Below are 22537 nucleotides of genomic sequence, written 5' to 3' on the forward strand. Positions count from 1 at the left end.
CAGCTGCAGAGTGGGAGGAGTGGATTATAGGGAGAAGGGAGAATCTGTTTTGTTTTGAATAAAACATGCTGGGGGATCAGTATCAATGTGCCTGGGTCCAGAGCTGCCCATCATCAACCCAATGCAAACTGGTTCCCACAGGCTCGCAAAAAAGGCTGGGTAACGTTTCCCACTGCTTTGAATAACAAGAATCCAAAATCTTGATTACCCAGAGTGAGGTTGGTGATGTCTGTTTCTGGGAGGACCGAGAAGGGTGGGATGTCAGTCATCAGGATTTCCTAAGAGACATCTGTATTCTCAGTCCCATTTACATAAGTGTGTTCTTAAGAGAAGTCCTCCCCTTGGGGAACTCTGAATCTGCTTTGAGGAAGTAATCATTAATTGTTTCAGTCTTCAATTGTGCTGTAGGTATTGAGTGGGTTGAAGTAGTCAGTCACTAAAGGTTTTGGAGGAGGTAAGATGCTGCTTTGTACCCAGCAAGTGTTGAAGTTGTTGACTTGAGTTGGGCTTTGTATCGGTAAGTGGAATGGGAATGAATGTAGGAAAGGGATAGCTACATGGGGACAGGCAAGAAAGTGGGAGGGATAGTCTAGTTCTAGGATGGTAAGGCCAGTCTTCTGGAGCCTGGCAAGTTCTTGTTGGGGAATAGTAAAAAGTTCAGTTGGTCTGTGGGGAACTTAGGAAACCAGGTAGAAGCACTTTGACTCTACGTGGAAGAAAATAGGGAGGCCTTGAGAGGTTTTGAGCCAGGAGTATGACATGACTTTTCTGCCTTGGGGGCCTAAGGGTTGAGTGTAATAAGTATCCTCCTGTCTCACAGATAGCATTTGTGTTGTGAGAAGGGTTTGAAGCTGATTATCTCCATGCATCCTTCCAAACTCTATGATTCTTTGATCCTGTGATGAGAGCAGTGTTAGACTTAGTACCAATGGAGGAATGTGTAGTTAGGGAGGTAGCTGAGAATTACTGTCCTAATTGAGGCCTAGAGTCAAGAGGGCCTAGATTAGAGTGGTGATTATAAATATGGTGCTGTGAAAGGAAAATTCACAGGACTTGGTGATAGTGTATTGGAGAAGAAAGAAGAATCAAAGATAATACTGTGACATTGTTTTCTGTGTAAAACTTAATAGAGTATTTGGGGAAGGGTGTGTGTGGGAGGGTATAGGAGGGGCAGGGGGGTACTCAGTGAGGTCAAAAGCAGTGATGGAGCAAGGGGAAGAGAGGTCAGTATGATTGGGCACTGAGGAGGGAATGGCAGATGCCACTGGGGCCATTCCATTCACCCAAGGGCATTTCAGTTGAGGTTGGGTATAGTTTTTTTCCTAGATTCAGTAGGTTTGGCTGACAAGAATAACTATCTCAAAAGATTAGATGTAGTTGGGTGGGAAGGGTTCAGCTATCATCTCTCCTGACCCCCTCCTTATACTGAAGATGAAACTGAAGCCCAGAGAAGAAAAGAAATCTGCTCAAATTTTCACATCTGGTTAGTGGCAGGGTTGGGACACTATAGCTGCCTGGCAGGTAAGCAGAAAGGGTGTGACAGTATTAGAAGACAAGGTTCCTTCTCTTCTAGGGCTCCTGTTTGTCTTCCCCACTCCCTACCAGAGCAACCAGTGGCATCCGCCAGTGGGAAGGGAAGGAAAACACCTCTCAGCAGGCAAGTTGGCTTGTGGGGAGCATACTTGACTCTGTACTCACTTAATAGAATGCTATGGGATAGGGAACTTAGGGAAAGGGTTTAAAGAATGAGGACAGCTTGGCCAGACTGCCCTAGCCATAGGAAGGGTATATTAAATACCACTGAAGTCATTCTGATCACTTGTGGGTGTTCTGATATAGTTAGGCATGGCTTTCCTTCCCAGATATGGTCAGGTTAAGGGGAGACTTGGAAGATGAAAGAATGAGAGAAAATGTGTCTGTTAAGAGCAGGGTTCTTCTTTGCCTTCACAAGTCTACCAACTCCCCCTAACACTTAGGCCTAGGTAGAGGAAAAAGGAGCCTTGAGAGGTTTTGTAGGCTGCAGGTTCAGTAGGAGTCATCAGGCTGACTCAGCAGTCCCCACACATAATAGCATCTAACTGAAGCACAGTGTCCAGAAGGAAGGCAGTGGTAGTCCACTGTCTTCTGCCCTAGTCAGATCTGGAGTATTGGGTTCAGTTAAGAGACACACATTTTAAGAAGGATGTTTACAAGCTGGAGTGCATCTAGGAAAAGGCAAACGAGGGGAGGGGACTGGATCCCAGGCCATATGATGGGGGCCATTGAAGAGACTTGGGAATGTTTACCTTGGAAAAGAGAAGGCCATCACATTGCAGCTTCTGCAGAGCATGAGGCCAAGAGCAGTGGGGTGGAAGTTGTGGAGAGAAAGGCATTGTCCTGCTGTAGCTGTCTGAAAATGGGATGGGCTACAAGAGAGGGTGGCTTTCCACATCACTGGTGCGATTCAGGCAGACTGGATGGCTTCTTGTCAGAGGTCTTGTAAAGGGATCCTGTTGCAGTATGGATTAGACTAGTAATCAGAGTTCCTTTCCAATTCCAAGAGTCTCTGAGAAAAGGATCAGGATATGAGGCCATTGAGACCCTGCTTTGAGAAGCCCTACCTTCCAAAAAGCTGTGACAGCACTTTCTTGGAGTTTTTCTTAGTGTGGTCCTTATCTCAGCAGCAGTGGAGTGGAATGGAGAGGGGGAAGAGGAAGAGGAAGGGGTACAGTTTGCTAGGTCCAGAGTTTGGGTGGAAATGGAAGAGCTTATTATGATCTGAGCAACTCACTATTTGTTCATATCAGGAGATTCATCTTAATTGAGGTCACCCCTGGGTGTGACATTCTTACCATTTTTTTCCCTCTGCAGGAAGATGGCAACCAGCTTCCTGGTGCATGAGAAGATCTGGTTTGACAAATTCAAGTACGATGATGCAGAGAGAAAGTTCTATGAGCAGATGAATGGTCCTATGCCAGTCTCTTCCCGACAGGTAATAATAGCTCAGGGCCAGAAGCTGGGATGGGGGAAATATAAAAAGGAGAGAGAAGCCACAGCATTGGGAGCCTCCTGTGCCCTTTGATACTAGAGACCAGTCCCCCATCTTTTGATTTGTGGGAGGAGAGGGCAGGAGGTCCTTAGGGTGCTCCTTGAACCTCATCCTGCCAGATGGTTTTGGAATTGTTGGGGGTGGGAGATTTGCAACCAGAGGACTTCAGATGTGGGTCCTGCCACTTAATGCTTTGTGACTTTGGGTAAGTTGTTTTCCCTCTTAAGTTGTTTTATCATCTGTGACATGATTTGAACTAGGTGATCTTATAGCTGTAAGTCAGATTTCTGAGGCAGCAGTGGATTGGGTGAGCAGACTTGAGCCATGGGGGTGTCTGATGCCAGACACAGGAAGCATCAGGTTGTATGTCTGGCTGCTCTGTTGGGGGAAAAGGTTGGACTCTGGAGGGACTGTGACTACCCTGCCTGCCAGGGGCAAGCAGTGCCAGAGCTGGCCCTGGAGTGTTTTTAATCTAACAGTGCTTCTCACATCCAGCACTTAACAAATACACAGTAGGAACTTAGTGAATGCTCAGTTGAATCCATGACATTCTGTTCTTTCCCAAAACATCTCATTTGTGAGTATGGGACCCTGGGGAGCACAGATAGTCAAGGACCTAACTGCACCCACATTGCAAATGCAGTGGAGAAGCTCCACCCTTTAGACAAGTCTGCTATATAAGTGGCTCCTGAAGAGGAGGGGCCCTGGCCCTTGCTTTGCTTCAGCATACTACTGCATTTCTCCCATCTCCCTGGCCCTCTTAGGTGGCCATGGACTATGTGAACTTTACCTGGCCTGGGAGTTATTTGGGCAGGTCCCCACACTTTCTCCAATTTGGACTTCAAGCCTAAATCTCACAAATCAAGCCTCGATGCTTGTTCTTGCTTACTAATTTGGGAAGAGAATGAGGTGTAGGCTGGTGCTGGCTGGTTAATGAGACACATGGCTGGTTGGCACTCACAGAAGGGATTTGGAAGTGGGTTATGGAACAGCAAGTAGACCCAGGCCCTTGGCCTATTGCCTAGCGCCATTGAATAGACTCCAGTGAGGGGCTGAGTTGTGGCCTAGAGCCATGTGAGCTAGAGAGGCCCTGCTTGACTTCTCTACCTGCCAGCAATCATTGTTTTAATGTTGGGGAAATCACTGAGCCCCCCCCCACCACTGCCTTGGGAATTTCTATTTCTGGGGTGTTCAGGGTGGGAGGAATGTGGCAATAGGCATACCAGGAAGAAAAATCACTATCCAGCAGCTGCTGTCACCCTGTCCTCCAGGCATCAGGGCCAGTGTGTTGTCTAGCATTGAGTGCTTGCAAAGGGCCTTGAAACTAACCAGAAGAAGAAAACTCACATGGCTCCTGCTTCTTTCCACCAATCAATTTCTATCTATAACACCTTCATGCCCTGTTTTAGATCTATACTTTTTTTCCCCCAAATAAAAACACATGTTGGTTCTTTCTGCACTGTTTGCAGGAGAACGGCGCCAGCGTGATCCTCCGTGACATTGCCAGAGCCAGGGAGAATATCCAGAAATCGCTGGCCGGAGTGAGTACCCTATGCTCGCACCAGCTGGCTGCCTGTGGCGTCCTCTTGTGCGCCCATGCCCACCTGGCTGGCCTCTGCCACCATCTGTTGGATCTTGATTTTAAACATTTTTATTATTATTACTTTTTTTTTTTTAACTAAAGGGAAGGACAAGGTGCAGTATTTTCTGTTTAGAGAAGAGGCTTATTTATGTCTGTGGGGAGCTCCCCCTCTCCAGGCAGCAAACTGGATTTGAAACACTAAATTTTCACATGCACCCACAGATCCCTGCGTACCCCATCCCTCTCCCTGAATCTTTGAGACGTTTTTCTCCTCAGATTCTCTTGAGTCTTATCCTAACCAGTTATGCGGCTTTGTTTCCCTAATGACTTAGACCTTCGGCTGAGTGTGCTCGGGACTCTTACTGCTGCTTCGCTGCAGGGCTGGGCTCCCCTTATCTTTCCCTCCTCTACCCTTCCCCAAGGGCACTGCAGAATGCTGCTACCTTTTCTCTCCTGCCTCCTCCCTGCATGGGAAGGATGTGTGCAAAAAAAAAAAAAAAAGATGGCATCTTTTCTTGGCTGACAATTGCTGCTTGCCTCTCTGGGGTTTTGTCTTCTTCCTTCTGTGCCTTCTACCTCCAGAAAGAGGGGAAAATTGGAGTTGTTGAGTCTGTCATGGGATCAAGCTGGTTGGACTCGAGACTGGCCTGCTGGTGATAATTGGTTCTGTTTTTAATTTGAGGCCTAGGAAAAGGAGGCTTATTCTCCTTTCCTATCCTGATGTGTGGGTCATTGGGTGATTATTTGCTGCTTTCATTTGCAGTGTACTTGACATTCGTCAGCTGTTTGTCAGTTATTTCTTCAGTGAGTCTTGGATGTGGTCCAGTTATGATTGGGGTAGAAAGGCATAGTTTCAGGGAAGAGAATGGTACACAGAGTATCTCAGCCTGTCTTCCTGTTGTTCAGACTGGTTAGAGTACTTGAATGTGCAGTGGTTTTTAAAGGAGGAACATGTATCTGCATCAAATTCCTTAAGTTACTACTCCCTGAACAACTAGAAGAAACCCTAGCTGGCTGACTAAAATTGCTGTCAGTATCCTGGGTTTTCTTTATCTGACAGAGGTATCTGCCCCAAGATTAATAGTATCTTCCAGATGTTATGTTAGCTGTTGTAAAAAGTAATGCCTGTGCTCTATTGAAAAGAAATGGACATGAGGCAGTTCTAATTGAAATAATGATGACTTTAATTTGAGAAGGACTGAGCTTGAAGCGCCAGCAGGATGTCTTGGTGGAGATGTCCAGCAGAGAAAACACTTAAACTTCTTTCAGTGAGGAGACTTCGAGAAGCAAGAAATCTGAAATTCTCTCCTTTCTCCTGGGGTAGCCTCTGGGTTGTTTTGGAGGCCTGGGAACACTCTTTGCCTCTCCCACACCTAGAGGCTGCTCTGACCATCTGAAGTTTATGCTTTGCCTGCTAAATATTTCTCCTCACTATCTTCTCCCAACCAACAGGAGTGGGCCAATGGAAAAAGCACCGAATTGGGGGGACCTGGGTTCATATCCGAACTCCAGTTTTTATTTCCAAAGTGGTACACCCTGGGCAGCTGAGTTGGTTTCCTTATCTATAATCTGGGAGGTTGGGGTGGAATATAGATGATCATCTCCAGGGTCTGCCCCAGCTCAATCTTACAGCTTAGGTGTTAGAGGATAGGCTTTCTGAAGGAAATGACCTGAGTTGAACCCTGAAAGATGCAGAAGGTTGGATAGATGGAACTAGGCTATATGGGCCTTCCAGACCAGGAAAATGATATATAAAAGCCCATAAGTGGGAATGAAGCTGCAGGTGCTAGGACCTGGTCTGACTAGTTCAAAGAGAAGAAATAATCCCATTGGGATGGAGGATGGATAATTTACCAGTGGTGATAAGTGGCCCCCTTGTGGTGGAGCAGTGCTCTGTCCTTTGAAATCTTTGCCCTCCTTTCTCTTCTGCTTAGTGACCAGCAGTGATAGATGTCTCATAAGTCTGATTGTCCACCAGAGGCTTCAGAAGGTCCTTACCAATGTGCCGGATCTCTTCTGTATCCTTATTTTAATTGATTCTCTATTCTCTGCTGCTTAATTTCTTTGAGGGAGGCCTAAGTATGATAATCCAGGGGTACATGGTAGAGGGAGGCTGTCTTTTCTTCAGATACTTGGATGTGTATTGGTTTTTTTTTTTCTTTTAAGTGGGGAGTAGAGACTTCAAATGTAGCTAGAAAGGACCCTTGGAGGTCATCTAGTCCAGTAGTATCAAACTCAAGTAGAAAGGATCCTTGCAGGCTGTATATTGACTTAAAAAACCCCACAAATTAACATCTATGTTGTATTTTTATTTGTTTTGTTAAACATACCCCTGTTATATTTTAATCTGGTTCTGACCATACTCAGGAGTTTGACCCCTTTGATCTAGACCAACACCCACCACCACCCATCTCATTTTACAGATGTAGAAACTAGCTCTCTGGCCCAACCCCTCAGAGGTTTTGGTTTTTAATGAGGTCTCCTTCTAGTCAAACATGAACTGTGTAGGGAGCAAAAGGAGTCTAGACCTTTGCTGCTTCTGCCAAGAAATTGCCCTTTTGGAATCTTGGGTTTTCCTCTCCCTCCACCCCCATTTCGTACTGATTCTGTGATCCCATGGACCTCTTACGTGTCAGCCACTGGAGGTAGAAAGACAGACCAAACGTTTCCTGCCTGCAAGAAGTTATAAAACATATACAGAGGGATTTCCAGAGGGCCCTAGGGCACGAGCAGCTATTAGAAATTACATTGGGCTTCTTGTAGGAGGCAGCATTTGAGCTGAGCTTTGAAGGAAGCTCTCTTGAGACAGATGAAAGAAGTCAGGCATCCCTGGCAAGGGGGACAGACTGGGCAAAGGCACAGAGATGAGAGATGGGATATCATGGACAGGGAACAGCAGGTAGGCCCAGTTTGGCTGGAAAGTAGAATGTGTGAAGGAGAGGAATGTGTAGCAAACCGGGAAAAAGATTGTAGGATTGAGGGAAGGTTATTGAAGCATATGGAAGGAATCTTCGATAGAAAAGGGGCTGGGGGTAGTGGTGTGAGAATTAGAGACAGAGAGTGCATGATCGAAGGTGTAAGTTCCCAGTAATCAGGCTATAAATAGTACATGGTTGTCATTGGTAAGAGCCTGGAGCAAAGGAAGAAGGCTGTGGGGGATGGTGCAGAGGTGATGATTTGTATTCTAGAATTGAGGAGGAGAGAGGTTTCAGTACAGGCAAGGAGAGGGCAGAGGAGAGTACTTGTAGTATGAAAAGAGACTGGGCAGGGAGATCAAGAGTAAAGCACTTTATAAGCACTATCCATATGCTCCTCACAACAACTCTAAAAGGTGGGCAGGCAGAATTTAAGAGACTTGCGCCGGGTCACACAGCTAGCGTATGAGACCTCATTGGAACTCAGATTTTCCTGACTTGGGGCCTACTGCTCTGTCTCCTGCCATCCTTATGTGGGTGACCTTCCCTGTCCATGGCTGAAGTGAATAAAGGTGCATGCTGTGAGATCTTAGGAGTTTGAGGAACTGGGAAACAAAATTTCAGTATGTAAATTGAAATACCCAAAGTATAAGGAGGGCAAGCATGGAGAGGAAGATGATAAGCCAGGTCCTGAACTTCTTGAAAAAACAAAACAGAGCATTAAAAATAGAATGTTGGGGGGTGGGGGTGTGTTTTTTAAAGAGGGAGGGGCGAATGCCTGGTGGCTGAAGTAGAGAATGGTCTTCAGAATCTGTACTGGCTATTATAGCCTCACAGTGGATTATGGAGCTTTCCACTCACATTCCACCCTAATCACTGGCTATCTAATTCCTTCCCTCCCCCAACTAAAGGAACAATAAGGCACTGCAAACAGGTGCAAATAGTATTCCCATAATCTCAAAAATAAGATTAATTCAATTCAACACACAGTCCGCCCTCAGTCAGCTACCCTGTCCCAGGTCTCCTCTGGTGTCTCTGATTGTTTAGTGTTCTCTCCTGACACTTCCCCTTTCTGTCCATTTACTGTGGGTGTTCAAGACATTGCCCAACATTTTACTGAAATCCCACCGCAAAGCACCTTCTATGAAAAATCAACCAATATTGTAAAAGAAAAAAAAAGCATTTATTAAGCACCTACTATGTTTCTTCATCCATATCGCTAAATCCACTGTGCCATCTACCTCCCTCTAAGTAAAAATCAAATTTCTTCTAGTTACCCATTCTTGTAACTTGTAACTCTCTCCCCCTTTCTTACTTTAACATTCAAACAGTTGCTAAGCCCATTGGTTCTTCGGTTGGGTATGCCCATTTTTATCTGTCACCCCTCTCCTAAATTATTGCAGTAGACTCCTTTCCCAACGTCTACTTTCTTTTCTCTCCAGTCCATTTTACACAATATCAGAAATAACCTTCCCTTTAAAAACAAAACCTGGTCTTTTTCCCTCTGCCCGGATTAAATCCTTACTTGTAATCCTGTCATTCAGGAGCCCTGATGGTGTGGTACTTGCTATAGTCATTGAATTGTATCATTTCAGAATTGGTGGAGACCTTAGAAGTCATCCAGTCTGACCTGAGCGGGAGCCACCCTCCCACTCCAACATTCACTTTTAAACCATCATCCTTAAACCCATCTAGTCTCTGCTTAAAGACTTCAGGACCTCTACCCTGAGGCAATCCATTCTACTTTTGGAAAGCCCTGATTTTCCCTAATTTTTTCTCTAAATTTATAAAAATTTTATTGGACCTGGTTCTTCTCTTTGGAACTTACCAGAATGGTTCTGATTGACTTAGAATCTGCCTGTTAGGGCTTTGTTTTCTACTACTCCCTATCTACGATCCAGCCAAATAAGCCAACTTTTGATTCTTCTCCCTTTGCTTGCTCCTCACTGTTCATGTCCTTCTCTTTGGGTGGAATACCCTCCCTGTCTCCACCTCTAAAACAGCCTGGAGAGACAGCATGGCAGCGCTGAAGACATACAGGACTTTGGACAGAGGAGATGCAGGCCACTCAGCTTCCTCATCTGCAGAACAGTGTTACCTAGAACACCTGCCTTCACAGGATTATTGGGAGGCTCAAAAAGAAACAGTCTATGTAAAAGGAAGACTAAAATCCTACCTGTCCTGTTGAGCCTGTTCTTCTGTGCTTGTGTTTTGGTTGTCCTGGTGTGTTTCTATATAAATGTGATATATAACTGTATGAACTTGTATAACTACATATGTGTGTGTGTATATATACATAAGTTCAGGCCCACATAGAAATACTACATAGGTTACAGTAACCAGAGAACAAACACAAAAGAAAGACATAACACAAATGCTCTCTTACACTTGCATATCCGTGGTAGCAGAGCATCTGCTGCAGAGAGAGCTAGCTTAGGAGTCAGGAGGTAGTGGGTTCGAGCCTTGCCTCTCACTGGCTGTGAATCAGTCACTTAACCTCTCAGTGCCCAAGGCAACTCTTTAAGAATAGGTTACAGATGAGTTGCTAATCTGCACCAGTGAAATCACACTCAAGTGAAGGCAGGTTGACAGAGGACCACACCACCCTTGGAGTTCAGAAGATCCTTTTAATTACATCCTTTGGCTGTAGTGTTCACGGTCAAAAAAGAGCCTGTCTTGTCCTGAACCAGAGCTGTCCCCATGGTCTTTGGCCAGCCCCAGTTATCATCCATTGCCAATAATGGTGGTCTATATTTAGGGGAGAAGTTTCTCTCAGATGGTGGCTTATGAAAAGAGCTGGATTCCTGCATTGAAGGTATTTCTGAGGCCGGAAGGGGAATGGAAACAGTTAAAGGGTAATTAGCTATAACTAAGTTTCATTTGGTTTCCATATATTCATAAATTATTTCCTTTTTATTTAAAAAAAAAGACAGTCCTTAATAAAAATTTTAGGAGAAAGAGATCATTGTAGGCCGAGAGGTTATGGAGGAGAGTGGATTTGACGTAAGCCTTAGACGAATGGGCAGGACCTCTAGAACAGAGGAGGGCATTTCTAGTGGATGGGATGGCCTAAACATGAATGTGGTGTTCAGAGACAAAGAGGAGATGAGTCTGTCTGCAAAAGAGGGTCTAAGTTGGAAGTAAGGGGAGATGAGGCTGGCTTCTAGCAATGGACTTACTTTCTCAGAACACAAATCACAGCATATTTGTTGAATTTGTTCATAGATGGGTTGAGTTAGAGGAGTTTGAACTTAACCCTAGAGGCCATGGAATACTATTGAAGATTTCTGATTAATGTAGTAATAATGTTGTAGACAAGAGTCGGGAGACTATGGTTAGTAAGGTTGCTCTTTGAAGCTTTCCTTGAAGAGGGGAGGAGAGTGAGCCCCACCAATGGGGACAGGGACAGAGTAGATATTAAATATTCCCTGGGGCCCAGTGATTGATTTCCCTTGTCATACACTGCCCACCCCTCATTCCACACTTGCTGTATATATCTTAGAGGAATGGCCACAGAAGAGCAGGACTCCTGTGGCTTCATGTAGCTAGCTACCAAAGGAGAGAAAGCAGCCAGACAGACATGAAAGGAATGGAATATTTGGGGAGAAGGGAGGCAAGGTTGGCTGGGATTCCTTGGGGCTAGTCATTCAGCTGGGCACTGGAGCCCCTGCCTCTGAATTTTGCATGTGTGTGCGTTGACTGAATACTTTTGCCCCTGGTGAGTCAAAAGCCTGATGTGGCTGCTGTAAGCAGTTGTCAGCCTGTGGCTCCAAGTATGTGTGATTGGGCAGGCTTGTCTGGGTCTCTTTCCCCCACCCTTCCCTTGCCTTTCTGACCCTCCTCCGTATGAGCCTGTCTCAGCAACCTCTGCTTTGCTTTCTTCCCTGCACCTCTCATCCTTGAATCTTTTTCCCCCCCAACTTTCCAGCTCAAGATGGTGCTGCAGAGTCCCTCTGAGGCCCTGAGCCAGGCCGAACCCGGTCCTGTAAGTCATTTCTGGGGAGGGAAGGGAGAGGGCTGCTTGCCCTCAAGGTTCGTAGCTCTGGGAGAACCCAAGCCAAGGACACTCCCACTGTGGTTTCAGAACTCCCCTGGATGGTGCATAACCTGGTACCCTTTAAGGGGCAGGTGCTTTCCTGATCTTGTACCCCCAAATTGGCCAGAGTTCAAATCCTCAGTTCTTCGCTTCCTATTCTGTGGCTTTTGTATCTGTCAGCTTGCTTTAAAAAGAAGAGGGAGGCCAGAGCCTAGCTCTCTCTGATCTGGGACTTAGTGCAAAGCAGCAGGGTCCAAACCAGGGGTCCCTTTTTTGTTTTTTCTCTGTCTTGTCACCTAGATGGAGGTTATATTGTCTATTCTGGGCCAAAGATTGCCTAGTCACATGACTAAAACTTTGTAGGAGGAGGCCATAGTTGTGAGATGGTTTCCTGACACCCTTCAACCAGGTCACATGCTGTGCATTGAGGGGAGAAGTCAGATCTGAGCGACTGATCACATCGCTACCTCTGATGGAGTAGAGAACCCAGGTCCCCTTTGCTCTCGGCTCCAGATCATAGATGGTCAAGTCTCTGCCTATCTGTTTTGGTAAAAATGAGGCAGGCAGTAGTGGACTCCCTCCTGAGACTGGAGTTTCCGTACTTTCCTTCCTGTCTTCCACCTCCTCAATTCCTGCAGCCTTCCTCTTTGGCAGTCAGCTGCGTGCTGGGCCTGGAGTAGAGCTTGTCTTTATTGTGCTGGGCTGAGGCTTCTGCTGTGATGGAGGCTGGGACTGGCTGGGCAGTGGCACACCCCTTTCATTCTAAGGCGGAGATGGCAGACAAGTTGTGGGCGGCCGTAAGAAGAGAACCTGGCGTCCACTCTCTCGCTGCCCTTTTATATCCTGCTCCCAGGCTTGGAGAGAAAAAAGCTGTAGAGGGTTGGGTTTTTTGTTGGTTTTTTTTTTTCAGGGTGGGGGCAGGGAGGGAAGAGGAAAGGGGTTTGTAGGAGAGAATATGTAAGCTAAGAGGAGCTTCTTGAGTTCTCAGTGAGCTAGCAACAGACTAAAATGAATCACCCCTGTACCATCATCATCTCCTTTCATTGTGTCTTTTCCTACCCCCCTTTATGGATTGAGGTCCTTGTACCTCAGTCTCTTTTCCATTCCCCTTGCTTCTCTGTGACCCCGGAAGACTTCCCATCCAACAACTTAGGCCCCTTCCCCATTTCTCGTTACAGAGTGCAAACACCAGCTCTTCCAGTGGTCCCAGCGGGGACCATAGTGAGCTGGTCACCAGAATTTCCAATCTAGAGGTAGAGAACCAGAGCCTTCGGAGTGGTGAGTAAACGCCTTCCGCAGCCTGTGGGTAAAAAAAGCCTGCCATGTTCCTCTGGTCCTGTCCTGCTAGAGCAACATTGCTTGGCAATGCCCTCACCCAGTAACTCCCTCTTCTTCCTTCCGCAGTGATTCGGGACCTACAGCTCACCATCTCCAAGCTTGAAATCCGGCTGTGTACCCTGGAGAAATGCTCCCCCTCCCACCGCTCTCCAGCTCCTCAGACTCAGGTGAAGGTTTACCTCCTAGCACTGGGAGCTAGTCTTGATCTGACCTCTCCTGGCTTCTTGTGTACATAGCACAGATATAACACACACAGGTGCACACACACAGGTGTGCGCTCGCTCTCTCTCTCTCTCTCTCTCTCTCTCTCTCTCTCTCTCCCCCTCTCTCCCTCTCTTTCCCTCCGTGCTCTCCAGGTCTTAGAACGGTGCTTCCTAGCCTTTTTAACTGTTTCTCCATCCTTAGCCGTGTACATAGGCCTATGGAATTGGGTTGGCCATCTTGCCGCACTCTTCAGCCATGTTTTACGTAAGCACACATAACACAGGTAGGCACAGATAAATATAAAGACACAAGCACATGTTAAGGTAGAAAATTTTTTCTACAAACCAGAGTGAGAGCCTAATACAAATAGATGCTTTAAAGGCCTGGAGCGTACATCTGTCTCCTTAGTGTCACATTCTTGTCTCTTTTCTACCCCCCTCCCCTTTCTCCTCTAGAACACATTATTGTCCCCAGTCTCCTCGTCCTCACACCCGTCCTTTACGCAGCTGCCCGGGTGATGTGCCCGTATCATTTCCTCCCATGAACCTCTAGTTTTGTGTTCCACCTCTTCTTTTCATACTTTTCGGCAGTTGGCTCCGTGCATTTACTCAGACCGTTCCCCTCTGCCTCAAGGGCGCTGCCCCATTTTCATGTTCTCTGGTCTTTCTCTTCCTGCAAGCTTCAGCTCAAGTGCTTTCTGAAGCTCTTCTTGACATCCTCTCTGCTGTTGGTGTTCTTTAAAGCAGCTCCGTCTCCTTTAATATGTATTGCATCGAATTGAATCGTGCCAAGGTGGCAGGTGACTGAGAGGGGGAAGTAGGATCAGATGCAAGGAGGAGACACCGGCTGGGAAAATAGACTTTAGATGGGGGTGAAGAAAATCCTTGTAGGACAGTAACATCACCCCAGCCACCTTTGGGTTTGTGGCCCAGCCACATCCTGACTTTGTGTCTGGTTCCCCTTTCCCTGGGCAGCATGTATCCCCTATGCAGAAGGTGGAGCTACCCACCACGTCACCCGCCAAGAAGGTGGCCACCCCAGCGGAGGACGATGAGGAAGATGATGATATTGACTTGTTTGGTAGCGATGATGAGGAAGAGGACAAGGAAGCAGCCCGGCTTCGGGAGGAGCGGCTCCGGCAGTACGCAGAGAAGAAGGCCAAGAAGCCAGGGCTGATTGCAAAGTCTTCCATCCTCCTAGATGTCAAGCCTGTGAGTTGAGGCTGGGGTTGGGTGAAGGAAGGGGGTGGAAGAGTAGTTGCTTGGACTCTGGCACCCTTGTGTGATGTTCTGTGAACTGCCCCCTCTATGGGAAGGGAAGGGGCTAGGAGGCAAGTCCTCCCGCTAGGAGATCTGATTGTCAGCCTTAGCCCTGCTGTAGAATTGCTGTGTGAACCTGGGCAAGTCGCATCTATTCTTTGAACCTTGTTTTTTACTGTAAATTGTAGAAAAATGACAGTCCTCCTCAGCTGGTGTGAGGGTAAAATGAGAGTGTGGATTCAAAGTCTGAAGCATTTGTCCTCACAAGAAGGAAGATGATTCCTTTGTGGGGGTGGAAGGTTGGTGCGGAGGAGCTATGGGGAATCTTGTTTTTATAGGGATGCATGGAAACCCACAAAACAGTTTTTTGATAATATCCTTTTTATCTGTAAAGCCATATTTAATTTTGGTCGTATGTTCTGGCACTTTTGTGATAAGAAGACCCTGGGGTCAGGGTGTGACATAATGGTTTGGTACCCTAGCTGGGCTGAGAGGGCCCAGCTAACCCTTTCCCTGATTTCTCTCAAGTGGGATGATGAAACAGACATGGCAAAGTTGGAGGAGTGTGTCCGCTCCATACAGCTGGATGGACTGGTCTGGGGAGGCTCCAAGCTGGTGCCTGTGGGGTATGGCATTCGGAAGCTGCAGATCCAGTGTGTGGTAGAGGATGACAAGGTGGGCACAGACATCCTGGAGGAGGAGATCACCAAGTTCGAAGATTATGTAAGTTCCCAGGGGACTGCTTATGGCTTCTGGGCATGTCATATGTGTGTCCCTGGACAAGGCACCAGACTTGGAGAGCTGTATTTAGAGTCATGGGATCTGAGTTCAAATCCTTGCTTTGTCATTTATTTCCTGTATGACACTGGGTCCTTTAACCTCTGTGGGCCTCACTTTCCTCATCTGTATAATGAGCGGTTTAGACTAGATGTCCTCCATGGTACTGTCCAGCTCTAGACCTATGAGCCTGCATCCAGTAGTTGTGCTTTCTGGTGCTAGTCTTGTCTTATGTACCTGTCTTGGGAGTTAGGGGCCCTAGTTTCCTAGGGCCAATTCTCCCCACCAACCTGGAGCAACTCATTTACCTGAATTTGCCTCAGTTTCCCAATATATATAACATGAGGTGGTTGGAATTAAAAGCCAGCTAAGGATTAATCTGTAAGGCCTCTTGCCCTGGATTGGCTTAGTAATTGATTGGATTTCCCTAGGTGTGAGGGGTAAAAGAATGGTGGATAAGGAGGATGAATGGGAGTTCAAGATTGCAAGCGGTTCATTGGTCATCCTTCTAATTTGCTCCATCTTGTCCTCCCATTTGCAGGTGCAGAGTGTTGACATCGCTGCTTTCAACAAGATCTAAAAGGCCCCTGAATGTGTGTGAATCTGTAACCAAAATAAAGGCTGAGATTTGAGGTGCTTGGGCCTCTTCTGGACTGGCGTCTCCAGGGAGGGAGGGGTGGGAAGGGCAACCTCTGAGAAAGATAGAGCAGGGGCCCTGACCTTCCCTCTCATGGTGGGAGAATAGGGCCTTCAAGAGATGTTTCAACTGGACTCGGGATGGTAGAGTATGGTCTCTCTTGTGGGCTAGTCCTTGGAGCCACTGACTAGATACCAGGCTTCTCCACCCCATCAGGGCCTCAGGGTCCAGTGGTCCTGGACCAGATCAGAGGCTATAGGGTGTGGAGCCTTAAAAGTGAATAAATGTAGAAAAATGTCCAAAGAAACTGCTGCCCCGTTCACTTCAAATAAGGTCACTTTTTCTAAAGCCTCAGGAATTGAGGGGCAGGATATGTGCCTGGCAACTAGTGGGGAACCTGGGCCCCTAAACACTTGGGGCCTAGGGCTGGAAAAGAACCTTTCTGGGAGGTTGGGAGAATGAAAGAAATGCCCCAGTTGGGGGTGGCGAGTGTCAGTCTAACCTGGATTTCAGTATAATTGGTTTCCTTTGTGATTTTATATAATTTTTATGCATTTTAAAATAATATTTTTGAGAAGTGGGGAGGCGGGCCCATGGGCTTCACCGGATCATCAGAGGGGTCCATGCCCAAAGAAGATCCCCTGGTCTAGGGGAGTAACAAGAGTCTGAGTTAAAAGGTTCCCTTCGCTTTCTTCTCTTCCTGTACACTCATTTCCACTGTTGAGTATCTTGACGGAAGGCTGACTAGGGCAGAGAACAGCAAGGTCATCCCTTCTCTTTTTTTAATTTTTAAATGTTTTTATTGATTGATATCTTTTTTAAAATTTAGTATTTTTTTTTAATTTTAGTATTTTTCCCATTACACGTAAAAAGTTTTTAACATTCGTTGTTGAAAACTTTGAGTTCCAAATTCTCTCCCTTCCCTCCTCCCTCGTGGAGGAAGACAAGCAATTTGATATAAAGTATACATGTGTAGTCATGCAAAACACATCCCTTTTCTTGTTCTCCACGCTAGTTCTGTCTTAAGATAGCCTTAGTTGTGGCTGCCTGCCCTAGTTCCCAGGCTGCTTTGGGAACCAGACCTTTCACACGTAGGATCGATGGTTCATAGGTTTACGGTTGGGAGGGATCTTAGACATAACTGAGTCCAGTCTCTTTTTTAAAATCAGGTGACCAAGACCAGAGAGGTGAAGAGGCTTGCCCCAGGCTAAACTCCTGAGCTCTGTCCTTTCTCTTCCAGCATTCTGTCATCCACATTCTGTCCCTTATTTTCAGTCTCTGCCTGCTGACTTTCCCTCCTGCCTACCCATGTTTCCCTCACTTAGTCTTTCCATCCCCCCAGCTGTTATCCTGTCTTCTGCCCTTTGTGGCTAAATTCCTTGAAGAGGTATCTACCATAGGTACCTCTGCTTCCTCTTCTCTGAAACTTACTAGCTGTGTGACCCTCAGCAAGTCACGTGATCTCTGCCTCAGTTTTTCCAGCTGTACAATGGGGAGAATACTAGCACCTGCCTTGCAGGCTTTTTGTGAGACTCAAATGGGATGTTTGTGAGATCGTTTAGCACTTGCCTGCCACACACCTATCAGACTGCTCCTTGGCTGGACTCTCATCTACCTCCTTTAACCATAGGTGTCCTGCAGGGTTCTGTCTTGAGCCCTCATTTCTTCATCTTCTATACTTTTTGGCTTAGTGATCTCATCAGCAGCCATGGATTTAATTGATATCTCTGTGCTAATGATTCTCAAATCTATATTTCCTGCCCCAGTTCCCCTGCTGACCTCCAGTCCCACATCTGCAGCTGCCTTTCGGGCATCTCAGACTGATGTCCAGCAGACATCTTAAACTCCATGTGTCCGAAACAGAATTATCTTTCTTTTACCCTCTCCACCCCCAGCCCTGGACCTTCCACTTTCCCTATTACTGTCAAGGGCATCAGCATTCTTTCAGTCCCCCAGACTCACAACCTAAGAGTCCGCCTGGACCCCTGTGCCCCCATAATCCAATCTGTTGCCATGGCCTGTTCATTTTACCTTTGCAACATCTCTTGAATATGCCTCCTCTCCTCTGGCACTGCCACCCCCCTGGTGCAGGCCCTCCTCACCCACCTCCCACCTGGACTGTTACAGTAGCCCTGCTTTGGAACCCTGTAAGGGCACATGATGACCTGTGAGTTTTCTGCTTTTTTCAATGGGGTGTAGAGTAGGAAGAACAGATGTGGAAGCAGCCCTCCTAGGTGTTCAGCGGGGCTTGGCCTGATCTCCTAGCTCTTCACCATTTTCTGCTTTATTCCCTCCCTACACACACCTTCTCTCTTGCAGTAGATTGGGTGGAGGTGGGACACAGAGAAGAGATGAGGTACAAGTGTCGAGCTTTGATCTCTCTGTGGAGCAGAACTGAAGTCAGAGTCATCTTCCTCTCAGAGGAGACGCTGGATTCTGTCTCTGTTGCTCCCTGCTTCACCAAGGAGAAAACCCTCAGGTTTTCCCCTGAGGAGTGAAAAGTATATTGGGATCAGGGAAAGAAGAAAACCAAGGGCTGGCAGAAATCGAGTACCAGAGTTTAGTCCTACTCTCAAAGTAGTGCATTTACATAGTATTTTAAGGTTTGTAAAGCATTCTACAGATATCTCATTTTATGCTCATTACCCTAATTTTTTTTAATTAATGAGGAAACTGAGGCTTGTACAGATACACATAGCTTATAAGTATTGGGGTGGATCAGAACTCAGGTCTTCCTGACTGCAGGTCCAGAATTCCATCCACTGTGTACACCTAGGAGCCTCTGGAAACAGGAAGCTTAGGGGTCCACTCCCACCACAACCTGAAGGGGGCAGCAAAGGGCCATTCCATATGTCAGAGTCTAGAACTCACTCTGAGCCAGCCTCCTAAGCTCCCTTCCCTCGCAGGCTTTGAGGAAAGGGCTCATCTGTTATTTGAAGAGTTCAACCTCCAGCAGCTCCCTATTCCTTCAGCCTGTACCTGGGTGTGTATGCAGGGGTGGTATCCATCCCTTCCTGCTATGTCAAGTCTGGCCCCCACTGAAGGAAAGGATTGCCTTTCAGGGTAGTCCTTCTGCTAGCCCTTTCCACCAGGTCTTTGGCATGAGGGAGGCACAGTACTAGGAAAGGATGCTTTTTTTTTTTTTTTTTTTTTTTTGCTTTTTGGCAGGACAATTGGGGTTAAATGACTTGCACAAGGTCACACAGCCAGTACAGACACAGCTAGTGTCTGAGGCCGGATTTGAACTCAGGTCCTCCTGACTCCAGGGCTGGTGCTGTACTCATGGAAAGGATATTTTTAATGGCACTTAAATCAGAAGTGAAATCCCTTTCTTCTTGAAACCGGAATTCTGGGGTCCCTTCCAGCCATGAACACACTGTAATTCTTAAGTCAGGAGACCTGGAGTCTAATCCCCCCTTCATTGCCAGCCACTTACTATCTGTATGACCTGGGGCAAGACTCTCTATCTGGGCATCTGTAAAAGGAGAGGGTTATTTCTGATCATCTAAAGTCGATCCCTATCACCTCTGAAGCAAATCACGCTATCCCACAGACTATTTGGGGGTTTGGTTTTGGGTTTTTTTTTTTATCCCTAAGAGCCTTGAACATTTAGAAGACATTTAATAAATGTTGGTTGAATTTAATTGCAAAGTTATTAATGTTAATATGTGAATAGTTATTCATTATTAATATAACCACAGTATGATATTAGAGGATCAGCCTTAGGACCAGGAAGACCTGGTTAGGTTCAAGATCTGCCTCTGACATAAACTAGCCAAACAATCTTGAACAAATCCTGTCACCTCCTGCTCCCCACAGGCAACTTCTAAAACTAAGTCTGACAGGAGTTACTAATCTTCATTGTTGAGAGAATTTGTACACCAGGAGTTCCTTACAGGAATAAAATCACAGGGCAGGAACAAAACCAAAAACGTGTAACTTCCCCTTTCTCCATAGCACTCTTGGAGCTGTTGGGGGAGGGTTGGTGGAAGGGTGCCATTGAGTCCTCATGGGCATTTTTCTTCTTGAAGGGAGATTGTTTTGAGAAAAATGAGTCCAAGACCCAGTTAACATCCAGGAATCTTGTAATCTCCAGGACCTTACCCTATTGGAGGAGTAACCAACCTTAGGAATACTTCCCACAACTCAGCCCTCTAAAGCAAGGAGGAGAGGGATTCTCAGGGGATTTTGAACCTTGGAGATCATCTTGTGTAACTGTCTCAGTTTACAGGGAAGGAAACAAGAGGCCAACAGATGAGCCAGTTTACCACCTCATACCCCCAGGTGACCACAGGGCTCCAGCCTATTTCCGGCACACCACACACTGTCCTATAGGAGCAAGGCCCCGGTAGAGCCAGTGGTGGCTGAAGTAAAGGGAAACACATTCTAAGAGCCAGAAGTGAGAGGCCACTGACGAAGGGAGGGGGACACAGGTAGGAAATGGAGCACTGAATTGGAGGAACATAAAGTAGACATTTGTTGTGATGGCAACACTGAGTGTGCAAAGGAAGAAGCCTGGAGTCAGATTGTGAGGGGCTTTCAATGCCAAGCCAAGGGGTTTGCATCATCTCTTAAAATAGAGATTCCTCATCTGGGGTCTGTCAATTTTTGAAAAGCCTTTTGATAACTTTCAACATAATTGTTTTCCTTCATAATCATATGTATTTTATGCATTTAAAAACATGATTCTGAGGAATCCAGAGGGTTCACATGACTTGCAAAGGCATCTGTAATCCCCAAAAGGTTAAGACCTCTGTCTTAGGGGCAAGAAGCCAAATGTGAAAAGGTCAGACGAGTGTTTTAGGAGAATCATTTTGGCAGCTATATCTAGGATGGATGAGAGACATACTGGAAGCTCAGAAACCAATTAGAAGATTGTTCTAACAGGCCAAATGAAGTGAACAAGGGTGGTGCCATGTGAGTGAAGAGAAGGGACAAATGTGAGAGAGATTAGGGTAATAGGGGAGGATGGACTGAGCTTTTCAATCGGGCTTACCGGAAGGAGGCGGTTCCTTCAACAAAAAGGAAGGATGGGCTTTGAAAGAGCGTGGGAAGATGAGTTTAGTTTTGGACATGATAAGCTTGGCATGCCTGTGGAACGTCCAGTGGAGATGTGGGGCTGGAACTCAGAAGAGATGAGCCGTACGTTGTTAGGCCTTTTCATAGAAATGATCTTGAGCCTCATAGGTCTTGATTTGATCATGTGAAAAGAATGGAAAGAAATAGAAGCCCAAGACAACCTCGGGGGGAAAACACCACCACCACCCCTCCCCCAGTTTGTATTGCAAGAGACAGATAGCCTAGTAAGAAATTGAGTAGGAGCAGGTAAGAGGTGAAGTAAGAGAGCAATGTTCAAGAGCCCTGAGAGGAGAGATTATGCAGAAGGAGGCAGTAGTAGTAGCAGGGTCAGACGTTGCAAGGTTGAGGATGAGCAAAAAACCTAGATTTTAGCCATTAAGAAAGTTCTGTAACCTTGCTGAGGGCAGTTTCAGCTGAGTGAAGAGATCAGAAGTGAATGGGTGGCAGGAGGAAGTTGAAGCAGTGGGTATAGCCAACTTTTTCCTAGAGTTTGGCTGTGAAAGGAAGAAAAGGCAATTGGTAGAGTTAAAAGTAAAGTATTTTTAAAGAACACAGGCGTGGGGAGGGAGCGATGGAGGAGGGGAAGTTCCTTTAAAGGGACAAACCAGGAGAGGGAGCATAAGAAGAGTTTGCTTTAGCATGGAGAAGAGTCACCTCTGAGTCACAGATTGGAGCAAAGGAGAGAACGGGACATTTTGGGGGATTTTGAGACATAGGCCCTTCATGAAAGCTCAATTGAATTGAAGCTCGTGAATGACAACCTATTTTTTCAGTAAAATTGGACACGAGGCCTCGGAGCGACTGTTACACCAATCTTGGTGCAACAGGACATGATGAAACGGGCGCCTACCTCTGCTGAAAGATGGAAAAGTACGTAGAGAGGAAAGGAGTCTGCCGTGTAGAATATTGCTGGCAAGGTCCGGCTGAGTCATTGGGTTTTACCTAACTTTGTTTTTTCTTCTATGCAACAAGTCTTTACTAAATGCCTACTTGGTAGCTAGGTGTCAAAGTGGGTATATCGATGGGCTTGGAGTCAGGAAGACTTGAGTTCAAATTCAACCTCAGACGGCTGTATGAGCCTGGGCAAGTCAAATGGGGATAATGATGGCACCTACTTCCCAAGGTGTTGAGGTCAAATGTGATAACTAAAGTTTTAGCTATTATTACTAGATGCCAGTTAGTGGCAGACTCTGGGGAAACAGCCCAAAGTGTGCCGGTGCAAAAATGGGATTAAATGTGGAGGAGGGAGGGAACTACACCCAGAAATGACTAACGGCATCAATAAAGCTTTTTTTAAAAAATAAATTAGGAATTGGGTCTTCCAAAGAGAGCGAGTTTCGGGGTAGTGCTGGAGGAAACTTGGAAGAGCTCCTCTGGGGAGGTGGAAAGACTTCTCAGCATCTTGCTACAGCGGGAGTGACTTGCCCACGGTTATGCACTGAGTGGGGAAGCGAGTGTTCAGACTCTCAGCCTTGGACCCTGCGCTCCGCGTTGGTGGGCCAAAGGAGCTCAGCTGCCCCAGACAGGAAGCTGAGAGACTTGGCAGCCAAGCGGGGCGGCCCTGCCCTGGAGTCTTCCCGGCCCACGCTGGATCTGGGCCAGCCTCGAACCCGAGGCCCCGATGTCCGTCCGTGAAGTTTCCGAGAGGCGTTGCGGCGTTGCTGGGGGCGCGGATTCCCGAG

General features: G+C 46.6%; 1 protein-coding gene across 8 annotated transcripts in view; it reads left to right on the plus strand.

The window, feature by feature from the left end:
• EEF1D (eukaryotic translation elongation factor 1 delta) overlaps positions 1-15775 on the plus strand; it is a 32193-nt gene extending 16418 nt beyond the window's left edge. For 3 of the 8 annotated variants that reach the window (XM_036754018.1, XM_036754010.1, XM_036753996.1), the window contains 7 exons: positions 2851-2971; positions 4498-4569; positions 12740-12839; positions 12966-13066; positions 14078-14314; positions 14891-15085; positions 15681-15775. In XM_036754018.1, coding sequence (XP_036609913.1) covers positions 2855-2971; positions 4498-4569; positions 12740-12839; positions 12966-13066; positions 14078-14314; positions 14891-15085; positions 15681-15719 — 861 coding nt within the window. In that variant the 5' untranslated portion in view covers positions 2851-2854 and the 3' untranslated portion in view covers positions 15720-15775. Of the gene's footprint in view, positions 1-1332; positions 1336-1573; positions 1658-2850; positions 2972-4497; positions 4570-12739; positions 12840-12965; positions 13067-14077; positions 14315-14890; positions 15086-15680 lie in introns of all 8 variants that reach the window. The other 5 variants (XM_036753987.1, XM_036754005.1, XM_036754014.1 and 2 more) reach the window with 4 other exon arrangements.
• The last annotated feature ends 6762 nt before the right edge of the window (positions 15776-22537 follow it).

This window comes from Trichosurus vulpecula, chromosome 1 (genome assembly GCF_011100635.1).
Source record: "Trichosurus vulpecula isolate mTriVul1 chromosome 1, mTriVul1.pri, whole genome shotgun sequence".
In the NCBI taxonomy this organism is placed as follows: Eukaryota; Metazoa; Chordata; class Mammalia; order Diprotodontia; family Phalangeridae; genus Trichosurus; species Trichosurus vulpecula.